Source organism: Folsomia candida, unplaced genomic scaffold, assembly GCF_002217175.1.
Source record: "Folsomia candida strain VU population unplaced genomic scaffold, ASM221717v1 Fcan01_Sc050, whole genome shotgun sequence".
Lineage (NCBI taxonomy): Eukaryota > Metazoa > Arthropoda > Collembola > Entomobryomorpha > Isotomidae > Folsomia > Folsomia candida.
The window spans coordinates 20,227-46,045 of record NW_019091242.1 but is presented as its reverse complement, the minus strand read 5'-3'; the positions used below and the strand labels follow the sequence as shown (position 1 = coordinate 46,045).

At 36.6% G+C, this 25,819-nt stretch overlaps 2 protein-coding genes across 2 annotated transcripts; both read left to right on the top strand.

Annotated features, from left to right (window-relative positions):
• Positions 1-19,029: 19,029 nt before the first annotated feature.
• On the top strand, positions 19,030-20,584 carry LOC110862176 (ubiquitin-conjugating enzyme E2 D2-like). Its single transcript, XM_022111354.2, has 6 exons — positions 19,030-19,109; positions 19,231-19,562; positions 19,640-19,709; positions 19,814-19,854; positions 20,096-20,279; positions 20,355-20,584. Exons 2-6 carry the CDS (start codon positions 19,536-19,538, stop codon positions 20,513-20,515), a joined length of 483 nt encoding a protein of 160 aa, XP_021967046.1. The 5' UTR covers positions 19,030-19,109; positions 19,231-19,535; the 3' UTR covers positions 20,516-20,584.
• A 3,001-nt stretch (positions 20,585-23,585) lies between these two features.
• On the top strand, positions 23,586-25,449 carry LOC118433401. Its single transcript, XM_035845318.1, has 5 exons — positions 23,586-23,660; positions 23,733-24,434; positions 24,516-24,951; positions 25,063-25,181; positions 25,266-25,449. The coding sequence occupies exons 1-5, from the start codon at positions 23,586-23,588 to the stop codon at positions 25,368-25,370; spliced, it is 1,437 nt and encodes a 478-aa protein (XP_035701211.1). The 3' UTR covers positions 25,371-25,449.
• The last annotated feature ends 370 nt before the right edge of the window (positions 25,450-25,819 follow it).

The following is a 25,819-nucleotide window of genomic DNA, read 5'->3' as shown; positions in this document are numbered from 1 at the left end:
TCCATCAATCACCAACATGCCGGTGGAATACTGTCCATGCAGACGAATCACGATAAACGCTGATGTACTAATTATCATTGCCAAAGATGTGATCATTAGCAAGACGGATAATTTTACCGCAGAATCCACGCTTTGGGAAATAATCCGAACCCGGGAATAACATTGCTTGTGCAAAAATACCCCATTTTTGTGTAGTACTCGTTTCTGCAAAGATTCCAAGATACAGAAAGTTTTTCCAGCCACGTTAACAGCAGCGAAAAAGCAGAACAGCATAATTCTGACTAACTCGTACATAACAAAATTATACGTTGGCCATAAAATTATGGGGGTGACAATAATTTGGAATGCTTTACCATAGGTGGGCAACCTTGACCAGGTTTTGTTAATGAGATTGCAGATGGGGTCGAGTTTTAGGAAATGTTTTACTATGAAAATAAACGGTTCGCCGCCTGCTATTATGGCAGAAATTAACAGGATTGGTGGGGTAAAATAAGAGATGAAGATTAACCAGTTGGACGGTTGGAATCGTGAGGAAGACGATTCACAAGTTTGATGGATGTTTGGTAATTCTGTAATAAATTATGTAAAAACAGTACGATTAATTTTCGAGGTTAATTGTGTATCTCTTGGCGCTCTGAATTTCGGAATGCTTATGTATACATAAGGGTTTTATACTGTGGCTTGACACTTTTAAGCGTGCATGGAACCACTCGTATATACTTTTGCACTCATTAACCAATTTTTTATATTTACAACGTCTAGCTATAATTTATTAGAACGAATCTGATTAATTTATTAATCTAGATGGTTTTAATCTAAATCAGATTAAAATATAGCAAACTTGATCTTTTTATAAATTTTACTTGTGATGGCCAATTAATACTCTACAAGCGCAACTTAGTATATATGTAAAGCTGCATAATTATATATTCGTGAAATTAATCTCATTGCTAAAATGTTATGCTAAACCACATAAAATCAAATTGTACCACTTTAACAAACGTCAGTTAAACTTTCCCAAATGTGGCCGCGTATCTTCAGCACTCTGGTTTAAACAGTTTGGATCATACAATACTCATTACCTTTAATCTTCACATTCAGCATTATACAAAACAATACGTGTATGAGAAAAATTACGCAAAAGAACCATTTTGTTGCTTAAAAAACCCGATTTATGTATATATTTCTGTAACAATTTGATGCATACCTTTCAATTTCTGCGTCAAGTAATTAATTTCACTGGACGCAGATTTTTTCTACGTATAAAAATTCAGCATCTTCCCCATTTTTCATAATACCTCATTTATCAACCTTTTCACAACATACCCGTAACCACCTCCCGCTCCAAGGAGATCAGCTCGTTCGCCATCTTCACGGATGCATCGACCCCGTCGACAATCCAAACTTTGTACGCGATCGTGCCACACAATGCGAGGAGAGTGCCGACAAACCACGTCCACACTTGAGGATTCGACGCCATTTTGTAATACGTTTCGCTCTCTGACGCCACAATGACGAGGGCAATCCCACAAAAAAACCAGGCTACTGATAAACACAGGATTGAAACGAGTGAGAAGAATTTCGCAAATTTGCCGCGGGTGGTTTGAATGAAGACGAGGCCGTTCTTTTCAGTAATTATCTGCACGGGTGGCTTATACCCGAACGGATAATACGTGACGAAGAGGCATTGTAAAAGTTTGGTTCGTTCGTAATTTATTTCCCGCTTCATTTTTTAAAAGGAAATAAATATTGTGTAATTGATGCAGATTAATTTTCGGGAAAGATAATCAAAGCAACCAAATTCTGCCGGATTATATGTAGATACCTGTCCGGTATAATATAATTGATAATCCCATTTGCGTTTGGGTGGAGCCAGTCGACCTGGCGATTTTAATTGTCCCTAGGGAATGTAAATATCAAAATGTATTTGCATGCATATAATTATACAGTGTGGATTATTAAGAATTGCATATAAATTTCCTTACCATTTATATATGTTGCTCAAGGCTACGGTTAATGGATGGAGATGCTAAATTTCAAACGACTATACATATATAGCACTCCGTTGTGTAGCTTAGAACATATCGGTAGGTAACCTTAATTAAAAATATTTAATTTCGTAACGTAATTAAATAAGGTAACCTTTCCATATCGGACGGATTAACGAGGTCTAAACGGGATTAGTACGATTTTCTAAAAGTTTGAACTCTCGTTTGCCCAAGATTAGATCGCTTTGTGCAAAAAGCCCACTTTTTGACACGAAGTATTTATGTATATAGAAAATTGCGAAGACAAACAGCGCAACGTTGGAAATATGTGTTACATAGATTTATGTAAACTTATTTAAGCGAGGAGAACGTTTGAATTACACGACTCGAAAAGTTTGGACTGGTTTGGACAAACATTCGAAGGTGAACGACTGAAAAAGCCAACTTGCAAGATTGCTTTTTGGGGACGGTTGATCAGGTATGTGAGCGATTTGTGGTTTGATGGGCATTATCATGTTCCCAATTTTTTTTTCAAAAATGATGACAATTTTTGTGTACGCTATCCTATCTTCGGGGTCACAGATTAATCAAAAAATTTAATCTTAATCAATTTCTGTGTACTCACAAGTACATATATAAATTGAGAAAAAATAATTATTTTCCTCGAAAGAAGAGAAACAAGAATGTTCATAATTTGAATTCATATCTAAATATGTAGTTCTCATCGAATCTTTATAAATATAGAGTAGGATGGAATAACTGATTACATGGATATATTTAATCATATGAATTATGCAGTGTTCATTACCAATGGGAAAATATTGCATGCTGAGCAGACCAAAGTTTACATATGCACAGACATATGTCGGTTTGTTGGGGAAAGTGATGATGCGAATCAGGACCGAAAAAAAATGGAAAGGCCAAACCTTTCGCAAAAACCTTACTCGGCGAAATTTTAGACCTGCATAAATAATAAAAAAGTGTAGAAAGTTTTCCTTTCACAACGGAGCACGCAAACCCGATGGCGTTTTGGTTTGTCTCAAAATATAAACATTTGCATATGTATATACGCCACAAAGCACTACGCACTGCCACGATCACCAACATATAAATATTTAGATGGTCGATAGATAGAATGATGGATTTCTTTAAGTGACCGTATGTATGAATTTATGTATGTATGCATGACCTCCTTGTGTGTGGATGATGCATAGTTGTAACCCACCTTGTTACTTTAGTTGTGGGCTTGTACATAAAATAAATTTTAACAGCTCAAATTAACAGTATAAATTACCCAGTTTTTAGATGATTAGTTTCCTAATGGTGAGCAGATATGTACGAGGGAGGTGTAATAGATACTGCGTGTGTTAATTGGACAATGAAACCTATTTGTTTGAATTCATCTTTAGAATTTTAAAAATTATGAAGATCTGCATATTTTGGTTGTGTAAAATATGCTCATCAAATATGCTTTTAGCTACTATCAAAACTTCTTTTCATCATTGGTAGTTTTTCATATAAATAAGTATGAGAATTTATGTGTGTCAGTGCCAATTCGTCTTGCACGTACTGCATGATTGATGGCCGAGTGGTGAATTATGCAGTAAAATCCGAATAAAACCTGGAATTAAAAATCTACATAAAATGCAGAAAGTTTTAATTGAGTTAAATTAAAAATCGCAAAATCCTTTCTAACGTCAACACCAATCATTTCTACTGATAAGCTACACTGCTAACGTAGCAGTGCGAAGTGATAAGTTCGGCTTTGTACATGCAATGTTCATGACGGTTGTTTCGCACCATACATTAAATGGCGATGAGTCAGCTCACCTAATCGATACCTATTGTTAATTCGGGATCTCAGTCGGATAGGTTTGAATCAAATTTCAGCCCGCCGCCAATGTTAATCAAATGGGCACGTGATTTTGGCGCGTATAAATTCCATCCCAGACGAAATTATTACTGCAATGTGATAAAATTTTTACCGTTTGTTAACAATTGACTAGATTGCAATTTATAGTATTTAAAATACTGGCTACCACGCGGTAACAATCTTGTCTGTTACCAGATTTACTTTATATATGACTTCATCCGTTGCCAGTTAATTTAAAGTGTAGTACTACACAAGTCTCTGTCTGATCGTTTGGCGCTTAAATACAAGGTAACCCCAATTTTCTGCGGACTTGATTTATTGTCGATCGTAATCTGCATAAGATTATTCGTTGAAATGCATGTTTTCAATAGTTTTGCAAAAAAAGGTAACAAAATACTAAATAATTAAAAATGACATCTCGCAATTCTGCAGCATTATTTTCATGAAACGTAGAAACGTGAGATTTCAAAATTTAAAAAAAAAACATTCAGATTCATGGCACACTTACATATTCATCGCATATCATTAAGAGAGGCCAAGAGAGTTAATGACAAGAAGAAACGCGGCGCACCGTTTCGGTTCTACACTCCACGACAATAACTTAAAGTCACCCCACGCTAAGGCTATATCTCCAAATGTACTTTACCGATTTTAATGAACTAAAGTTCATTAAGTAGTCAATTTCATTAGGAAACCAGATCAAACAGTAAGAATATCAAATATTTAAATAAACTACTAAATTTAAATTAAATACAAAAAAATGCAGAAATTGGGCGCGTCAAAAAGTTAAAGCCACTCATTTAAAAATGCTTATACTGCATTTCAAAGCATGGGCTAGTAATGTGCCGTCCCTCCTTGATTTGTTATGACTTCAATCGTCCAATTTGGGAGAGATTCAAAAAGCTTGATAACCTCGGATTGTTCAGTTTCCTTCCTTGACTTCAGGATTGCAACTCTCAGCTAGTTAATGTTGTTGTACTGCTTTCCATTCCTATATACTTTGCGTGCTATTGTTCCCACAGGTTCCCTGTGATGCTGAGGTCAAGGGACGTAGCAGGCCAATCCAAAATTCTAAGTTTATTAGCCGAGGAACAGTCATTAACCGTCTTTGCTGTATGGATACTCACATTTTCTTGTGGAAAAATCCATCCTGGGCCACCAAACTCTTTTCCTTTTTTCAAGACTTGTTTTGCCATCATATCCTTATACGTGGTCTGACTCATTTTTGTGATACAGATCACAATTACGCTTTTCTTGTTAGAACCAGTGGCTGCCAAACCCATCACACTGCCTCCGCTTATTTAACGTTCTGAGAGAATGATTTCCTACTTCCGAATATCATTCCGGTATGTGTTAAATCCATCCAAACGATCCAATTTGAACTTGTTTTCGCTACTGAAAGTAATTTTTTTCAAGTCCTTCGTCCAGGGCATGTGTTACTTAGCGAGCGGCAACCTTGCATGTTTGTAGCGTTCCAGCAGTTGAGGTTTTGGCTTTATGGTTTTCTGATTTAAAGTCGGACCAGTCTGGAAAACACGATAAACGCGTCTCAGAAGTCCTGTCACTCCTGCAGTGGACGAAATTTCAGTGAGGACATCGAGGAGTTGCTGGTACACTAGATAATTGCTCGCTAATTATGGCTAGTTAACACTTTCGGACGCCCATGAGATTTATTCCTCCCGTAGTTCTCCTAATTATTTACAAAATTGGCAACCACCGTTTGGCTAACTCCTATTCTAATCAATATTTTCCGACTTGACATCGCTAGTTGACGAATAGCAAGAATTTTGTCAATTTCAACATCGTTAAGTCCTAGCTTCTCTCCCATCGTCCGCTGCCAAGACAGATTATTAAAATTATTTTTATTTTATGTCAGAATGTGCAAATATAAAATATTTATTAGAAATTGCGTGGTTACTGGAGAAATAATACTCCTAAACCAAAAAAATCGCAGGTGGCTTTATCTTTTTGACGCGCCTGATTCCTGTATTTTTTGTAATTAATTCAGATTTAGCAGTTTCTTTAAATATACGATATTATTCTTATTTGATCTCATTTCCTATTGAAATTAACTATCAAATAAACTTTAGTTCATTGAAATCGGTGCAGTACTTTTGGAGATATGCCCATAGCGTGTGGTGGCTTTAAGTTATTGGCGTGGAGTGTATAGGTTACCACAGCTCCATTGGTAACATAAAATCGGTATCTAGAGAAATCCAGACCGAACTTTGAAAGAAATTCTCACTACGATTCCAAGCGTATATACAAGCAGACTATTTCACGAGAACTCAAGCAAAACCATGGACTTGATGCTTGAAAAACACGACATATTTGTTTGCTTGTGGCCATGTTAAATATGGCCATATTGTGGCGTCTGAAAGCTGAAATATGATGCACTTTTCACATGTGCACACTTCATGGTTGAAGATTACTAAATTCCCAAATCTACATAATTCATTGCCTACATGTCAAGTTGATCAAATCTCAGACAAGGCCATTCGTGTTTAGCGATTTATTAGCTGTACAAAGTCCGCTTTGGGGACAAACTGCATACGTTTTTTTCGCTCTTTGGGTGTGAATTCTTTTATTTTATAATACATAGCTATATTAAAGCATTTTGCGCTGGATCGGACGACCACAACAACTAGACCTGTTGGAACTACGTGCATGTGCAAGATACCGTAAAATGCTTGCATTTCCTGAAGAAATTTCTTGTCAAGAAATCCCATGCGTAATATTTGAATTGAGCGTTTATGTACATCAAGGATGCATCTCACTCTCAAATTAGTGGGCTGTGTGTTGTCGCCAATTAGCCTTTAATATGCTATCCCCGCTGGTCGAATTGTCTCTATTTATAACCAGTCTGACCACCCCATAAAGTAAATATATACATAGTTGGCTGTGTCGCGCTTATTGGAGTGCAGTTCAAAAACTGACAAGCATTGGCACACAATTTTATGGGTATTATTGCGAGGTAATCTCTTTTTAAAGATTTAATAAACTTTGTCTGCTACATGGCGTTTTGCTACGTTGCTACGTTGCTAGGTTGGATAGAACTTTATACATTTAGTAGATATTTAAATCTCAAAGGGCTCCAGACTAAACATTTAGTGTCCAGGGTAAGCGAAATTATTAACCGCCGCATGGCGCATACATAGACTCATCCTTGATATTGGATGCTAAATAGCTGAGCGAACGTCTATGTGTGTAGGACAGGCAAATGATTAAATATTCAACATGGCTCTATTGTGTAATAAAGTATTTAGTATTGTTGGGGTTATATCTTCATGTTTTATTTCCAAACGTTATAATGGTTTGGCCTGATAAATACCAACTTATATTGAGTTTTTATTGACATTGTGGTAGATTTGATGGTGGATTTGTGTATATTTCATGATGTGATATCTCCTCAAACCGCCTCCACAGACACCCATCAATTTTACTTATTCAACAGGTCCAGAAACATTGTCCCATACACTTTATCGAGAATCAAGCACAAATTACGGTTTAATAAATTATTATATTGATAAATTTACCCTGCTCGTACGTATCTATGTATCAGAAAGAATTGTTAAACTTTAGCCAGGGTTGCAAGTGGTATAAACCATTTTTCCCAAAGCAGTCGGAAAAAATTGGAAAAATGCAATTTTTCCCACCCACAAAAATTGGTGTTCAGTGGTCTAATTTGGGAAATTTGTTAGTTCTTATGTGAATAATACTAGGTGGCGCTAGTTTATTCCACTATTTCCCCCTTTTTCTCAATTCTCAGCGGGAAAAAATATATTTTACGGGAAGTATGCAACCCTGACTCTAGCTTAAAATATTTTAAAAATTCATTGCTTTAGAATTGTCTAAACAAAAAAAACTAAACTAAAAACTAAACTAAACAAAAAACTAAACAAACTAAACTAAACAACTAAACTAAACAACTAAACAAAAAAATTCACAGTTCACTTCTTGAAGCAGACACTGGGTCACGATATATTTCCGTGAATCTGAAAGTTTTCACAAATTTGGGTTAGCTGAACTAAGATAGTTGTAGAAAAAATAAAATAGCAATATGCCACGCATTATGGCCGCGCTACTAACATGGTTACGCGATATGGTCATACCTTCATCAAACATTCCCCCTCTAATTAATCTCTCCGAGTTTTTGGTGCACTTTCCCAACCAGCTTCCATTCATAATGAAAGGACAAAAGTTTGGGAATAAGAAATCGAAAATGTTTGAACGTGCAATCACAACTTTACTGATCATGCTTCATTTGGGGGTAGCTCTTAAGTGGCTGTTAGATCAATGGTTTTATCCACAAAGTCCTCCTTCTCCAACTTGGAAAATCGTCTTTATATATTACTGCATAACACTTTTCTGTGCACTTACTGTAATCGCAATTTTTAAATCTTCAGCATTACTACAAGTAAAATCTAGACATACTTACATCGCAAAAAACGGTCTCATAATTTTGTTTTGCAACAGTTAGTTAAATTTCACACTTTGAAGTTCACAATGCATGTGCACACAAAACAACATGAAATACACTGCCTCCAAAAGTCTTTTAGATAATCCGCACAGGTGTAGAGGTATATCATACAAATCATGTAAATTTTTGAATGTTTAATGCATGCGTAAACGGCCCCCAAAGTGAGCCACCTACCCTGGCAAAATCTATAGTTACGCTACTGATACCTTAGCATTGGTTTTAGATCGAAAAATTTAGAACTGGTGTTACAACAACAATTCATCCGACGAGTGTCGGTTTCAAAGCTTCGTTTCCAACAGTACTTTTTATGTTGTAGGAGACCACTATCAAATAAAATCTACTGTTTTTCGCCAAAAATCATTCGACGGAAGACAAATGAAGCAAAATTTGAGAACACTTGACTCCAAACATGGTCAGGTGTATATTTAGGTGTCATTTTACCTTGGCAAAGTATGTTGACCCTGATTACAGCATGTTGACCCTGATTACAGCTTTGGGGTCAATTTTTGGACCCATGTTAGAGATTTCGACCCTGGGTTAATTTTACTACGTTAGTTGATCACTTTGTCTGCCACATGATTTTCATTTGGAAGTAATAGGCTGTTGGGGTAATGTGCTATGACTTATTAACGGGACGTTCTATAATCTGTAATAACCCTGTAATTGAGAAATTTGCATAGCCACGCCACAGTGCCAATAAATACCCAACCATTTCCTGAGGAGCGAGCAGGTCAAATTTGAATTCAGACACCAACGGGTTAGGTGTGCTCGGCATAATAAAAATCGTTAGAATAAATCACTGATCAAACTCACTGTTTAACGAGGACGGTATAAATATCGCTAAGCTTATATTTTCGTCTCAAATAAATGAATCACCTAATATTTTGTTTTCTAAAATACACTACATATATGAATTTCCTCATATTTAAATTACAGGCACCGCCAGTGTAAACTTGTATTACATATGCATTATTGCAATAACGAAGATGGGAGCGATCTTAATGCCGTTCATGGCCGTCATATATAGTTTGCTGCGACCCTGCATGCCTCCCGTTTTGACGAGTGTGATATTCCCCAATTGCAAATCGTGGGACGACGATGCTGGAACTAGTTTCTCCGCCAGGCTCTTTGGATCAATTATGATGGGTTGTGTAGCATTTCCACTTCTGACGACGGTTATCTTCTCAATCGCTGTGGTTATGGTGTACCCCACTGTAGTGAAGTTGGTCCTCATTCAGACCATGATGAGGTTAGGCATACAGTGAAAATGGAATGGTAAAATAAAAATTGTAAACAAATTACTTTACAGAGATTTGAACAGACAAACAGAAAATACTTTATTGATGTCGACCTATCGGATTTTGCAGATACTAACTGACATGCACAATTCCGTGTTAAGACAGCCCATCACGGCAACGCTGGTTGGAGCTATTACAATTTGTCAAACCTTTGCGTTATACATTTTAATTACTGCGACATCCATTGTTCCCGGTGTAGTGGTATTTTTCTTTTTTATGATAGCACTTGAAATGTTCATCATTATAATGGGCGCGTTCAAAATTTTGGCGAACCCTTTCCTGAGGTCGGTCGAGTTACTTTATTACATGGAAAGGAAAAGTGGGTCAAAATGGGGAAAGAGATTCGTACGGTCGTGCCCACCTTCAAAGGTAACATTGGGCGATGGTAAATTTTTTGATCGAGCTACATCTCTAGTAATTTGGAGAACTTCGGTAGACTACTTGATTACTTTTCTCTTGACGTAGTTTTACTGTGGGCTGTAGTTACGACGTGTGAGCAGAATTGATATGTACGTTAGTCCAGATACACATGTAAAATTATACAAAGTAGTGTCAATACAAAAACACAATCAGATAAAAGAAATTTTATTAATTAACGAGTTTCACATACCGTCAGGTAAGATGTTTCTTTCATATGCACTACACGTGTACATCAATTTTAATCCATGTTCCAAATCTTTGTTTGCAAGTATTAGTAGTTAAAAGTACGACCTAAGATATAAGTTTAGCCATGGTTATTAATGGCATTCAAATTTGCGATGCGTGAATAAATGTCTGTTGCAGATAGCCTCGCCTGGTAAGCGTCATACCCGTATAAGAAGTACTTCGGGTATTTCACCTGAGTTTCACATTAATAAATCCAACTCCTTTGGGATTAGTAAAACTGTCAAGGCCTAACATCCCAGCCCGTAAATGCATATATATGTTTATGTACATGTATGTATGTATATGGCCTTCCTAACGTAAGCAAGGATATGATTTATAATGACACAATGCAGGCATGTTTGTAAATAAGTATGTACAAATCTACATATGTATTCATGTATGATTCAATATGCTAGCTAAATATTGGTACGCTTGATACTTCACATGCTTAATCACACATTTTTGATGGTGGACATATGCATGTGGACTGTGTTTATGTATATTAATAACATTAAATGAACTCCTGCATCAAGCACTGAATTTCAATAAAACACAACAAATACATATTATGTATGTATTTGTAGGGCTTTATTAAAATTCAGAATATAGTTATAATATTCAGAATATAATTATAGAATACATATTATGTATTTTATAATTATTGTTGCTAGTCACCTAATTTGCATATTTTGACGCATTCGCGAGAGACACAGAGTTTACATAACATTGAAACCCCGTATCCCGGAAACGGGCATTGTGAGATTAATGCAAATGAGGTAACACGCGACAATAATTTTAGAGGATGTATAATTATTTGGAACTAATCCTACATAAGAGAATCTCCAAAATTTTGAGATTGAAATTTAGAGTCCAAATTAACCATCAAGTGTACTTTGGAACCTTGATGCAACTACTTTTTCATACATACATACATATCAACCTGGGCGTCAAGGGGGGTACCCTCGAACCTCGATGGGGAAATTGTGTGTACCTTACCGAGGGCCGAAGGCGCTCGGTAAGGATTTTTTTAAATTGAACAAAATTGTTCGAAAAAAATTGGACTACAAAAAATTAAATTTGTTTAGAAAAATTAATTTTTTAAAAATACTTCAGTGGTCTCACTGCAAATGTTCAAATGGGACTGAGCTTGAAATATGTCGAAGACTCTAACCTCTACCTAATCTTCTACGTTGAAGTCAATCTAAGTTCAGCTTGCATTGGTAAAGATTCCACTCTCTAAGAAAAAAATTATGGCAACTTGGGAAACCTTACTGACCGCTTTCGGCGGGGCAGCCGAAATGGCGTTTTGCTTCGGGCTAGGAGCCGTCGCCGTACTCATTGCCCTGTGGCGACCTGAAGCTATTGAGGTTGGGTTAGCCGTAGGTCTGGCCACAGCAGGCGGGGGTAGAAGACGAGCCTTTTCCAAGCAGTTCAGGTGGGGCGGGCCGCCATGGCCCCCACCCAGGGACAAGCCCATACACCCACTCCCCCTCCAGTATCGCCACTGGATGGAGTCACCCTTGATCAAAATTAAGGTTTTACCTTAATAACAAATAGATAATACCGAGCTTTTGAAGGCTTTGAAGGGGTGTTGCGGGCGCAAATGGGGCCATGGAATAAAATCCTTCTACGCTTTGCCTACACTCGACTAGGACTGCAACATGTCCAAAGGGCATCAAAATCTGACCTTTTACCAGTCAAGGGTTTCCCTCCTAAGTATAAGTAGATCAAGTCAATACAACTTCCGAAATTCTCGCTGCAGATAAATTTAGTTTATTACATCGAAAAGCCAGTTAAATTTTGAGTTGAAAACATATATTAGACTTCAAAATTCCCTCCTGCTGCGGCAATGCAGAGCTGAGGACGCGGCCTACATCCCTCGATCGGAGTACGCACAGATTCCATGGATAATTTTTCCCATTCCCGGGTCAAAGAATTTTTCAAAACCTCGAAACTTAGGCTTAGAACAGACCTTGGCCTCCAAATTTTACCATATTGCATAATTCTAAGGAGTCAGGTCTAACGATGCTGACGGTCATTCCGACGTGAAGATGAAGCACGGAATCTTTTATTTTAGTCAATTTTGAAACATTTTTGCTTTATGGGTTTGTGCTGAGCCTTGTTGAAGGATCCAATCACTTCCATCGAAGAGGGCTTGGTTAGGGGGATGTACCACCGGCGCCAAAACATCCTTCAAGTAAATGGTTGCACCCACTTTCACTCTTTGTTCGACAAAATGCAAGGGTGCCTTCACCAACCTACTTGCCCCAGCCCAGACTGGATGATGTATTCTTTTGACCTTCCTTTTGCTGTGGGGAATAACTTTGACCGATTTGGGGTAAACATGGTCATTTTGTTTGTTGAAAGACTCCTCCACAGTGAATATCTTCTTATCTGTGAAGAGAATCCTTTTTATTTTTTTTTCACCGTACCTCTTTAAGAGGGCCTTGAATTTCTTCACTCTTGATTCCAGAGCTGGGTGATTAAATAATCGTGATTATTAATCATCAATCCGGATTTGGGATTAATTAATCCAAAATCCCCAATTCAAGCAACCCTAACATAAACATTTAATCTGTAATCCTTAATCCAAGAGTTTACAGCGACAAAATTAATCCTAATCCCAAAGGAAAAATTCCATAAAAGCTTTTAATCTAAAGTTATTCAAGATTGAGATTAATTTTTTAATTCAAAGTGGCCCCTTCCCCAAGTGCCCCGTCTGTCTTTTCTCTGTTGCTCACCGCAATTTTTTCAATTCTCGTGCATCAGCTCACACATTCCTTCTGCACGCGCTCCTTGAAATTAAAAAAATGTAAAAAAAGCGGCCACTAAAGCAACAAATTCATCTGCAATAATTATTATTAGATCCAATCCACCAGCAGGTATTGGATCTTAACCTTCTAATCAAAATAACTTATTTTTTAATGTTTCTGTTATTCATTTTAATTTGGATTTAGGCAAAAATATGACAACTCAAGATCAAAATGTCAACGTCAACGAACTTCCGTTCATTTTACAAGGACATGATTTCAAAAATGTTCCAGGCATTATAGTTTTGTTAATTAATTAGTTGGTTTTTCCTGAAATTTAAAACCCGTTCGTAATTTACTTAAATAATAGAAAATGCCTAGGATCAAAACTGCGTTACATTTGACAATCTACACGATAATAAAATTTGTTTAAATTTTTAATCACCAAATTAATCATGATTAATTAATCCGTAATCCTTAATCCACATAACTTGTGAAAACACTGTTTAATCCCCAAAAAATTAATCACAAGGAAGTTACGTTTGCCAAAGTTAATCTTAATCACCCAATCCGGATTAATTAATCCTTAATCCTTAATCCCGACGCCAAAACTGTTTAATCACCCAGCTCTGCTTGACTCCCTCTGGACAAGAGCAAACAAATGATATGTACTACGGCCCATTCAAACCTTCACCAAAAATCCAATTTTTACCAGATTTTGAAACTTCCTGCACCATTGTAGTCCCAGATAGTTGCTTTACAATATCCAATAGCAATATCATCGATTTTGAAACTTTTAATATTTTTCAATTTTTTTCTGAGCAAGGGTCCGCCCTAAAAAACTGAAAAATTTCAAAAGTTTCAAAATTGATAATATTGCTATTGGATATGATGAAGCAACTATCTGGGACTACAATGGTGCAAGAAGTTTCAAAATCTGGTAAAAATTGGATTTTTGGTGAAGGTTTGAATGGGGCTAGTTTAGCATGGGGCGCCCCTTGAAAGGGGTGTGGTGGGCTTCAGAGGGCCTATGAACCTTAACCCTCCTTCACCTTTCGTGCACTCACCAGACCCAACAACATATCCAAAGGGTATCAAATTCTAGCGTTGACAAGGTCGTACGTTCTCCTCCTTAGCGTGGGCCCAGTAGGTAGATAGTATCAGTAAATTATTAATAAATGACAGCAGAACAAAACAACAACAAAAAAACAAAAAAGCAAAGCAACAAAATCAAAACAAAAGATAACAAAAGCGGAATCTGGCAAAAACGAAACACAAGCAAGCCAAGAACCAGTGATAAATACATATAATATATGTAGTGAATTATGTATGAATGCATGTATGTAGATGTTCAAACTTCTCAAACTTTCAAACGGCTTATCCGATCAGCTTCTAGTTAATTTTATTGGAAAGCCAGTTAAATTTAAGTGCAGAAACGAATTTGATTTTCAAAATTTCGTCCTCCTGCATTAGCGAAGGGCTGAAGAAGGGATTGACAAGCTCTGATGAAATTACGCACAGTTTCCATGGACAAATGTTCCTATTCCTTGGTCAAAAAATTTTTTGGTGCCCTAACATTTTTTGGAGGTCTTAAGCACACCATCGCCCCCAGCTGTGACAATATGGCATAGTCCTGTAGCTTCAAATCCGACGAGGCTAATGAAATCAAGTGAAAATGACATTCAACATATGGTTTTTCGTCACTGCTTCACGATTTTTCCCCTAAACAACGCTGCTGAATTTTGCTGAAAGGTTTAGTCGAATCCACTGAATATGGATTTGTGAAAATGGTTCACCACGAGCTGTAGGGCGTTTTTAAATTAATCCTATGTCGCGACCTTAACCACGTATTCGTCAAAATGCGATGGCGCAGTGCAAAAATTGCTGACTTCAGACAAATATATTGCTAAACCTGAATGGTTGGATATTTTCGATTTTTTCTCGATTTGTAGATATTTGTAATACATTTTGCATAAATAATGCCGTTTAATTGGTCGATAATTTTTAATTCTGGTTTTCCTTTGACCAATGATGAACAAATTTTCCACGTCGGCTCTGGGTGCTTTGAGATCTTAAACAAAAACGAGAGTGCCTATTTCGCTGCCCAAACCTCTATATTTGATTTTTTTAATTTTACGTTTATTAGTTGACCCTGAGTAGGTGAAACAATTTATACGAGGGAGGATTTTTAAATAGTGTTCATTGAATTTTATGTTAAAAATGAGACATATTTCGTCAATTTAAAATTGTGGTTTTTCAACGTAATCTCCTCCCAACTCAATTCATCGCTCAGTTCGGTATCCCAGTTATGTCATTCCCTAACAATAAAATTCTTTACAAAATCCATTTAACAGGTTTTGCACAATCGAGACAACCTCATTATCATCGCTGAATTTTTTTCCCCTGAGATTTTTTATCAAAATTCAAAGTAAATAGAAGTTGCTGGGGTCCATATCTGGAGAATAAGTGGGGTGAACGATTTTCCAGGACGAAAATCTGTCTAATGTTGCTTTAGCAATCTTTGTCAAACCCGATGAAACGTTTACTTGAAAAATAAAATAACCTTTCTGCAAAGTTCCTCGTCTTTTGTTTTTGATCGAGTAATGCAGGTTATCCAAGACTTTCAAATAATGATGATAATTCATTGTGCTTCATTTTGGAACTCTGCCCGCCGAGTGTTCTGATTTTGCCTTGACTAGACAACTTTGACCTCTCGCCAGAAATTGCTTAGACGGTTGTTTTGTCTCTGGATTACATTTATGAACTCCCGTTTCATAACCAGTCACTATTTGGGTATGAAATTTTTTGGGGTCTGCTTTCCAAAATTCCAGCAAGACCCGACATGATTCAACGAGTTTTTGCTTTTGAGCTTGCGTAGGCTGGCGAGAAACCCATCTGGCAGAAAGCTTTTACAAACCCAGTCGTTTGTGTAGGATGGCCCTAACAATTTTTTAAGAAATTCTCATTTCCTCAGCAATCTACTGGAAAGTCATAGGTCGATCTAGTTGCAGAAAGTCACCGACTTTTTTGCACGTGAACTCGTCGGTCCCTGAAATCTACCTCCCTGGTCGAGGTTCAGCTTCTGCACTCTCCCTGCCACACTTAAATTATTTTACCCACCTTGAAACAATTTTGTCTGATAGAGTAGATTATTAATAAACTTTCTGCAACTTTTTATAAATTTCGATTGAAGTTTCTTTTGCAGTACAAAAAAGCGTGTGGTGGAACGGATCTCATTTTTCGGAAATTCCATTTTTGCTTAGGAGATGTGACTTTGGGGTGAAATTGTGAGAGAATGAGAAATCGGAAGCTTACCATTTTTGGCACACAATGTACACTCGGTACGACGATTATAATGAATGACATTGCAGATTATTATCTTATCTCTAAGGTATAGATGGACACTACATATAAATCTTCCCTCGTAGTACACTTGGACAAATTGTAATTAACACTGAATTATTTTAACATTGGGGAAATCTAAGAGTATTGGACTCATTTACTTCGCGCAAAATAATTACCGCTTGCTTCCATTCTCTGTTTTTCATGGTTATCTGCGGGTAAATTGTTAGCAGTTGAAGTAGTTTTTCGCAAAGTCGCACGACGAATCTCATGCAATTACCAGATTTCAGAGCCGAACTCTAGTTTTCGGGAAGTCAGCCATTGACAATTGACCATAAATTACTGCGTAAAACAAATTCAAAGTATTTGCACAACTTGACCTACGGGCAAGTTGTGCAAATTTCTTAGGGGGTACCCTCCGGTAAAACTTGTCAACTACCCCCCTCTGACTAACCCGAGGTTGATATGTATGCATACATATGTATGTATGCACAAGCTTATTTTGTGTTTAGTCCAGATAATAATAAGTACATCGAATCCTGAGAATATCTCGGGTTAATATTGCCAACCCGTGTGGTATGTATAACCCTTTCTGCAGTTGTAAATATGCACAAGTGCTAATAATTTTGCATAAGCATGCTCTTCAAACGTAATATTTAATTTTTATTTTTCAACATTTACATATTTGTGGGAATTGCAACCATTTATTTACTCGAATAAATTGTCACAAGTATATATAGGTGGATATGATATGAATAATATTGGTGAATGAAAAGAAAAGGGTATAAGTAAATATGAATTTTAGAAATAAAAATAAAAATTCAACTATCGGGAGATGGAATCAACCTCAAAAAACACGTATTTATGGCCTTGCATCGATCTTGGAGTAAAAGGCATCATAAACGAAGTAAAACGAAAAGCCATACAGAAATCTAATAAAAAATGTATAAATTATATATATTTAATGGTGAAATAAAAGTATGTCTGATGTTAAAGCGGCATTTATTCGACAGGACTTACACTCTGGTCGTCAGATTAGTTACGAGTTGACCTTAATCTCCAGGGCTCATTAAAACATTAGCATTAAATGAATAAAAGGGGAAACGTAATTCATAATCTATAAAGATATTGAAAAATGCGATATTTAAAATTAGGATTCATGCAACATTTACATATGTATGTACGTGAATATTACCATTCACGATCGTATTCATTTTAAAATTAATCCACTTCTGATGGAAGGAAGTTATGTACGGGTTGAGGACTGCAACGGAAAGCAAGGTGGTATTACTCCCACCGACAACCACATGCCACGGCCCCGGAATATTTGTGCGGTTATCGCTAGCCACATTTGAATTTACCGTTTTTCACTATGTGGCCCTATCTTCGGGCGTTTTCATTGTAGGTCTCCTTTTCGCCGGAATGATCCACTTGTGGCTGGAATCAACCCAGCTGTTTGACGATACCCGCGTGGAATCCAAAATTTTAAAATATCGAGAACTCCAAGTCTTTGAAAAATTATTGAACGCGTTCACCGCGGCGCGCATTTTCCCAGTGCTCGTCTCAACTCTCCCCGCGATGGAAATTCTTGGTGTGTTTGCATTGGTTCGTCTTCACGGTGGAATGGACACCTTACAGTTGGCTTTCATCGCAGCGGAAACTTTGATAGTGACGGGATTTACTTTGGTCTTCTTTTCCGGCCCGGGAAAAATCTACTCGGGCAGCGTGAAATGGTTGCGGGATTGCAAGGCGGGGGAAAATAGGGGCGTAAATAGAAAAGTGCTGGCATCCTGGACACCATTGAAGATAAGATTTAGTAAAAATTTTGTCGATGAGCTGACTCCACTAATCTTACAACAGTTTTGTACCATTCAAATGGTGAATTTACTTTTAGTGTTTTGAATTTCGGATATGTTGTCACCCTGTTTGTGAGATATGATATGGCATCAATGATAAAGTAATAAAAATTTTCGAATAAATGCGGTGAAATAATGGGAATTTCAATTATTTAATTTTTATGCGTGTAGACTGAAATTTTAAAATATGAAAAGAAAAAATTAACCCATCCTTTGTATGTTTGAATGTTTGCAATTTATTTGCAAACTGTCTTGAATTTGATCTAAGAAAGACCAGCAGTTTCGCAAAACTTTGCAAGTTATGTATGTTGAAATGTTTAGTTTAATAAATTTGTAAAGTTTACGTTCGCACGGGGACTGTTTTTCAGCATAAATTTTGCAAAATCTTGACAAATTTGCAAGTCAAATATGCTGGTGTGCTCAAGTTTCGAGATTAAATATATACAAATGTATGTATGAACATACCTGCTTACATGTTGGGAAGTTTGTCATGCCCAATATTTGCACACATTCACTGGCGATGTATTTTACATAATGTAAATAACGTTGAACTGATTATCAATTGGTTGAACATTCAACACTCATTTTGCAAAACGATTGGCAAAAGTCTGACACTCAAGAGCTTATGCCTCATTCAAGCGAAAACATAAGCCTAGATAAATATATGTACATATGTACATCCATAAGTATCTACATAGTATGTACATAGATATTTATATGTGTATGATACACAAAAATCCGCACCCATCGAATCCCATAATCAAACACGATTATGAAAAAGTGATTCACTTCATCTCCGATCGTCCAAATACATACATACATACATTCGTCAATGTTTTTCACTGAAATCTGAAGATTCATTTGTAAATCATACTTCGTAAGTGTATATCTCTAGTAAATTTTGTCCAACGATATGTATTAATATAAATAGATACAACGACGTTCTCCTTTGTTGAATGAGCATGTAAACCACCTGATGTTTTGATTTTGTTCAACAGAAAACATTGTGACGTCATTACCCATCCCCCATCAGCACGCACGTATTGCTGATGGGTGCATGGGTGATGACGGGGGGAATCCATCATAGCTTGGCTGCTATGATGAAGTAGAGTGGACGTCGTGCACGCGCCGTAGTGACCAAGGCGACAACCAAACCTGATTCCCACTGATTCACCCCTTGCATGAAAGATGGCAGTGTATCAGTATATTTGAGACACTTTGCCCATTCAAATGGACTCGGTGGGCTTTGATTTTGTCATTATACGAAACTAATATAATCTATATTTTAGTCTGCAAGAAAATCATGGCCGCCCTGCGACGTTTGAGAAAGGTAAAATTTAAAACTGTTTTGAATTTATAATATAAAAAAACGTTTCTGTTTGATCATTTTTTAACTAATTTACCTAGGAATATGGAGATATTTGTGAAAATCCAAGTGAACGATTTACCCTGAATGCCTGGTCCGATTCTAACCCAGGTACATTTTACTTCTGTAACATTATCAAATTGATAGTTATGTAGCTAGATATGCAAATTCGTGCAACATTTCAAATATTTATTGATTAAGAATTTAATTCCCAGATGCGGACGAAATCGAATGGCTTGTCAGCATGGTCGGCCCGGTAATTATACATAAGTTAGTATTCGACATGCCTAATCACATAATTAGGCAATTACACATAATTATGTAAGTTAGGATACCGTACAAAATTCCCGCCTTACTTCTAAGAAAATTTCTAAACGACTCACTAGTACAAATCTTAGAAAACATGACTACAAGAAGCTACCAAACTGTACAAATTTGAACGTTAAAAAAGAAACCCATTTTCGATTAATTTCACGAACTTATATGTAACCCTACAGAAAAATACGCCTTATGAAGGAGGAATTTTTAAGATCAAAATTCGAATTCCAACCAAATATCCCTTTGAAGCTCCTTGTGTATCCTTCACCACAAAAATATTTCACCCCATTGCTGCCAGCAGTGGTGATCTGTGTACATTCTGTCCCAATAAAAACTGGAGACCGAGCAACAAGATTCGAAATGGTTCGGCGATATTTTCAATTTTCTAAATAAATAAGAATTCCAATGCGCATTTGTTTAATAAATAATTTTTTGTAGTCATTGATGAAGTGTACGATGCACTAGCGACATATACCGATGAACAGACAAATATTTGTCAACTAAATTTTGAAGTTTACACACAGTTAAGGAATGACAAAGTCAAGTTTGATGAAATCGCGAGGGAATGGACACTGAAATATGCAACCGAACAGGAATAATCTAAATTTATTTATAGCTGCATAAATATGTATATGCTTCTGTTCAAAAATATATATACGGTAATAATATTAAATAAACTTCTTTATTACGCTGTGTCGTATCAAAATACTATCGACTTATATACTCCGATCTTTGATGAGAATGTCAGCATTTTTAAAGGGGAGGCGGCAGTGGCGTAGCCAAGGGGAGGGCTAGGCGGGCTTGTGCTCCCCCTACTGCCCAATGAATATTCTAAATATTTACATATTCCCAAACATAATTTAAAAAACTTTAAACGTATATTTAGGATTTGCTAATTAAACAAGTAAGAAATTAAGGATACAAAAAATCAATTTTTCTAAACAGTACGATATTAAAAATGACGTTTGGCAATTTTTCAGCATCATTTCCACGAGACGAACAAATGTGAGATTTGCTAAATAAAAAAAAACACTTCGATTCACACAAAGTTACGTTTTAAAGGGAACCTAAATTTTTTCTTCTTCGGGTTTAGAATTTGGACTCTAGGAATGAAAAATGAATAAAAAATGAAATGAAATTGTTTTTTTGCAAATGCTAACAAATGCATGAGTTCCTAATCCTAAGTTGAGCCCCCTTAACCCTTAAGCCTAGCTACGCCGCTGGGAGGCGGAACTCGCACGTTGTCACATCCATATTTCCTCCTTTCTATCAACCGACATAAATATTTGTATATAAATTGGATCTCATGTGCTTCTATAATAATTTTGTATATTCATATTTTGTATATAACAGAGATTCGTGAGTAACGCATTTTTAAATTGGATTAAGGATTAAGGATTAGTTGTGCTCCATTAGTGGATTAATAGTGGGATTAATGATTAATCGGGATGGCATGATTAGATTAATCCGTGATTAATGAACTAAATCAATATGCTTGGATTAAGGATTAACTAATCATGATTAACTTGTGATTAAGGATTAATGCAAAAATTAATTTTGCATTATTTAGAATGTGTTTTGCATTTTATTATTCCAAGAGCGAAAACATTTAAAAATATGAATCAATTTTCTTTTCGGTCATGTTTTAACGTGATTAATATTTCAAACATTCTGTCGACCAGTGTATTAATACCCTACCTTCAAATTGGTTACAAAATTGAATTTTGGGCGTAGAGTTAAACTAATTGGTGCGTGCTTTGGTGCATACTGCCTTCGCCTTCACGCAACCATTCGACTTATCGATATATTGCACCTTAAATAATTTACCGTTTAAAATATATGTATGGCAGGTCATTCTTGCTAGAATTAATAAAGGACTTTAAAAGTATCTGCCCATTTGAGACGACTTTGGACAACGTTTAGAAATAAAATTTTAACAAATGTCAGCGTCAAAAATCTAACAAGAGTCGATTGATTTAGTTTACGGTATTGAAAATTGTGAGTTAGACCGAATTGTAACAAAGCGATGCGCATCAATTAATCCTAATCATGATTAGCGGGATTAATAAGATTCTCCAACCATGGATTAAGGATTATGGATTAATTATGTCAAAAAAAATTCGGGATTAGTGATTATGGATTAATTTGTCCAAAAAATTTTCTTCGGGATTAAGCATTAAGGACTATTAATCCATAATCCAATTCTGTGATTATTAACAGAGCTGGGTTAATCCCGATTAAGGATTAAGGGATTATTAATCGGATTAAGGATTAATTAATCCTTAATCCATAATCCAAAATTTTATTCCCTAAATTTTAATCCTTAATCCTTAATCCACGATATGCGCACTGAAAAACTTAATCCTTAATCATTAATCCTCAAATATAATTAATCCATTAATCCAAGGTGGATTAATTTCGGGATTAATTTTTCGCCAATTTGTATTTAAAAGTTCTGTCAAAACTCTCGCAAATTAACAAAAAATTCAGGTTCGCAGTTCTCGTTCACATGTTGAATTATTTCATTCCTATAGTATTAGTGTTTTTGATATTAGAAATGTTTAAAAACTATACGGTTTAAAAACTGCACTGTGCATCAATCTACATGTCTCTCCATGGTTAATACTCACCTAAGTCAACTCAAATACCATATATCTCAAATGAAATATTTTTAAAGACAATGCTTGACATAGTTTCTGAGAATCTTTCTATAATGTGAAATTATGTAGATAGGAAATACCCTTTACTATATGCATACTCTAATTCTATGACCCTTAACTAAAGGGAAAATAAAAATTGTAAATGACCGATTATTAGTAGCTTTGTTTTCTCTTGAAAACTTTTAATGTTTGTAAAAATAAAGTTGTGTTTTGATTACCGTTGAAATTTAAAATAATCCTTAATCACGGCTTAATCAGGATTAAGTTAATCCTTAATCCTTAATCCAGGGAAAAGAAATTCAAATTTAATCCCCAACGAATTAATCCACGATAGTGGATTAATTCCAATTCTTAATCCTTAATCCCAGATTTTATAAAGTAATCCTTAATCCTTAATCCCGATGAAAAATCGATTAATCACCCAGCTCTGATTATTAATCACGGTTATTTAATCACGAATCTCTGGTATTTAATAATATGCATTTGAGGGAATCTTGACCATTTGTTTTAGAAATGCCACGTGGCAACATGAGGTGTCCCATGAACTGAAACAACCCTTTGAATCCCATGTCATGGAAAAATGGTTGAAACGTGGTCACCCCTCATGGCATATGTAACACCAAGTTGAAAATCAACGGAAAGCTTTTCTGTGGTTTTTAAAAAAAATAGGAATGCTAAGTACATATATGTATACATAAGCTACAGGGAACCTCGGTTGGGTTGAGGTCAAAATTCTCTGAAAATGTAGCTCGTACTTTCCACCATATCGTCGCTGTAATTGCAAAACATGGTAACTCAAAATGCAGTAAGTTGCAAACATATTCTGGGGTATTCTGAGAATCTATTCGAGCCAAACTTGAAAAAAGGCAGCATCTGGTTCCCAGTCCAAATGATTCTCTGAGCTACTTATTTCCTTCGTTAATTAAATTAACATCCATTGTTTGAAGTCATTCATATTTCTATTAAATATTTGCATATTAAATATAGTTTAGTTTACTTTTCTTTAGACATGGAAGCCGCCAGCAATCATTCCGGTGTCGAAAACGATGGCACCTCTGTATCGAAGGCCTTGAAGAATCCGCTCGTGAGTCATTAATTATTTTTAATTGGTTATCTTAAAATTTTGTTGATGCATTAATCCGTACAATTTTACCAGATTCTCAACCACATCTTCGCCCCGCTTAACGTCCCTGACTTGAAGACGGTTCATCTCGTGTGTCCTGACTGGCACGACGTGGCCACCAATTTATTAGGACAACGATCCTGCCTCAACTTCAACAAGCTGTTTCGCCACGATGGGTCAAAACTGGTCTTGGTCGCTCCCGAGGAAAACCTCGTACAAAATGTCACCATCCGGAAGGCCTTTCACCGCTCCGTTCCCTTAAAAAATATCCCTGGCGTCATCACTGAAGGATTAATACTGCTAAAATCGACCAAAATCCGACACATTTCCCTCACCAACTGGAAATATTCGTATCTCGGGTGTAGGGAAAATCCGGTCCAGGTGTGCCTCCCAGTAACAAATCTGTCCATCCCGATCCTCCCGAACTTGACCTCGGTAAAGTTTGACCTTCGGGGAAATGTTAAGCGGCCCGCGTTTCAACCCCTGGCTCAAGCCTTGCTCAAATCTGCCCCCAATTTGACCACTTTGAACCTCGCGGCCCCTTTCTATCTGGATTTGGAGGGTTGTAGACACCTGACCGTTTTCAAATTCGCCTACATACCGATGGCTAAAGAGACTTTGGCGAAATTTGACTTGGCCGCTGTGACCACCTTGTTGGCCCAGGTGAAGGATTCCGCCGTCGAGATGGAATTGCGGTGCCTCGGGAATGGTGATATATATAAGGAAATTCCTCCGGTAAAAATATTCAACTACTAAAAAAATTATAATGTTGAGTTAAATATATTAAATAATTAATTGTTACCGACTTCCTCCCAGACCCCGGTGGACCTTCCCGTAATGTCGAAATTGGTCTCTCTCACCGTCAAAGTGTCGGATTTATACCAAATTCAAGATTTTTTTGACCCCGAGCACCTCCCAAGGTTGAAAAGTCTTCACATTATCATGGAATCCCATTGGCTATTGGCCTTCCCAACGTTCCTGAATGGGTGGAAGGCACACCCAGGCGTGCAATCTCTCGGGGTGGAGGTGGATCCGTCTTGGGCGATGGGAGATGTTGCGGGCCCCCTGACGAAATTATTTCCCGCCGTTAAGCGATTCAAGTTCAACATATCGGTCATAATAACTCGCAACATGGACAGGCTGATAGCACCGTTTCAAGCGTGGGATCTGGAGGGGGCCGATGTTGTCGTGAAATGTGTCAAAGAAGCCACACTTTTAGTACAAGTTCTTACCAATATGGCGACTTGGAAAGGTGAGTGAATACTTAATTATTTGATGATGTATAATTTAAATATGGGAGGATTCTATTTAAGCAGTTTAATTAAATAAATTAAATGTAGTTAAATTCTAATTAAATATTTAGGCGTTAAACCTGTCCACTTTGGAGAAACGTACATTCAAGAGGACAACTTTTCTCGCTGCGTGCCAGATATAATTAAGCTCAGTGGAGGAGTTGAACGTGTGAAAATTTCGGGCTATGAGGTATGCTACTTATGCTGTTATACATAATTAAACAGTTGCACTAATTTTTCTTATGCGTGTACAATTTTATGATAAATAATTCAGGTTCCGGAAATGGTTGCAGTGATTCGACCCATGTTTGAGGGCAGTGGGGCACCCATTACTTTCACGGGAGGGGTGTATCAAATTGACGTAATTAACTGTTTCTAAGTTTAGGCATTTTTTAACATTTCCATTTTCCAACGGTTCTAAATAATTTTGAAGGAGAGGTGACCCATGTCGATTTTGAACTTTGGCATTAGTATAAAATATTATTAATATGAAATAGTATTATTGTCAAAATAAATATGGGTTTTGACTGAATTATTAATCAAGATAAAGTCCTAAACCGGCATGCAGTGATTTTGTCAATATAATTTTTCTTAACGGAGGGTATTAATCAGGGTTGCAAGTGGTATAAACCATTTTCCCCAGGACAGTGGGAAAAAATGGGAAAAATGCAATTTTTCCCACCCACCAAAATTAGTGGACAGTGGGAAACAAGTATGGCGGCAAAACCGCAGAAAAATTCTATTTTTTCAGTTGGTATGGGTGTTCAGGTGATTAGAACTTCGTACCCCCTAGTTTCAAAATTCTTAATTTTCTAACAAAACTCATAA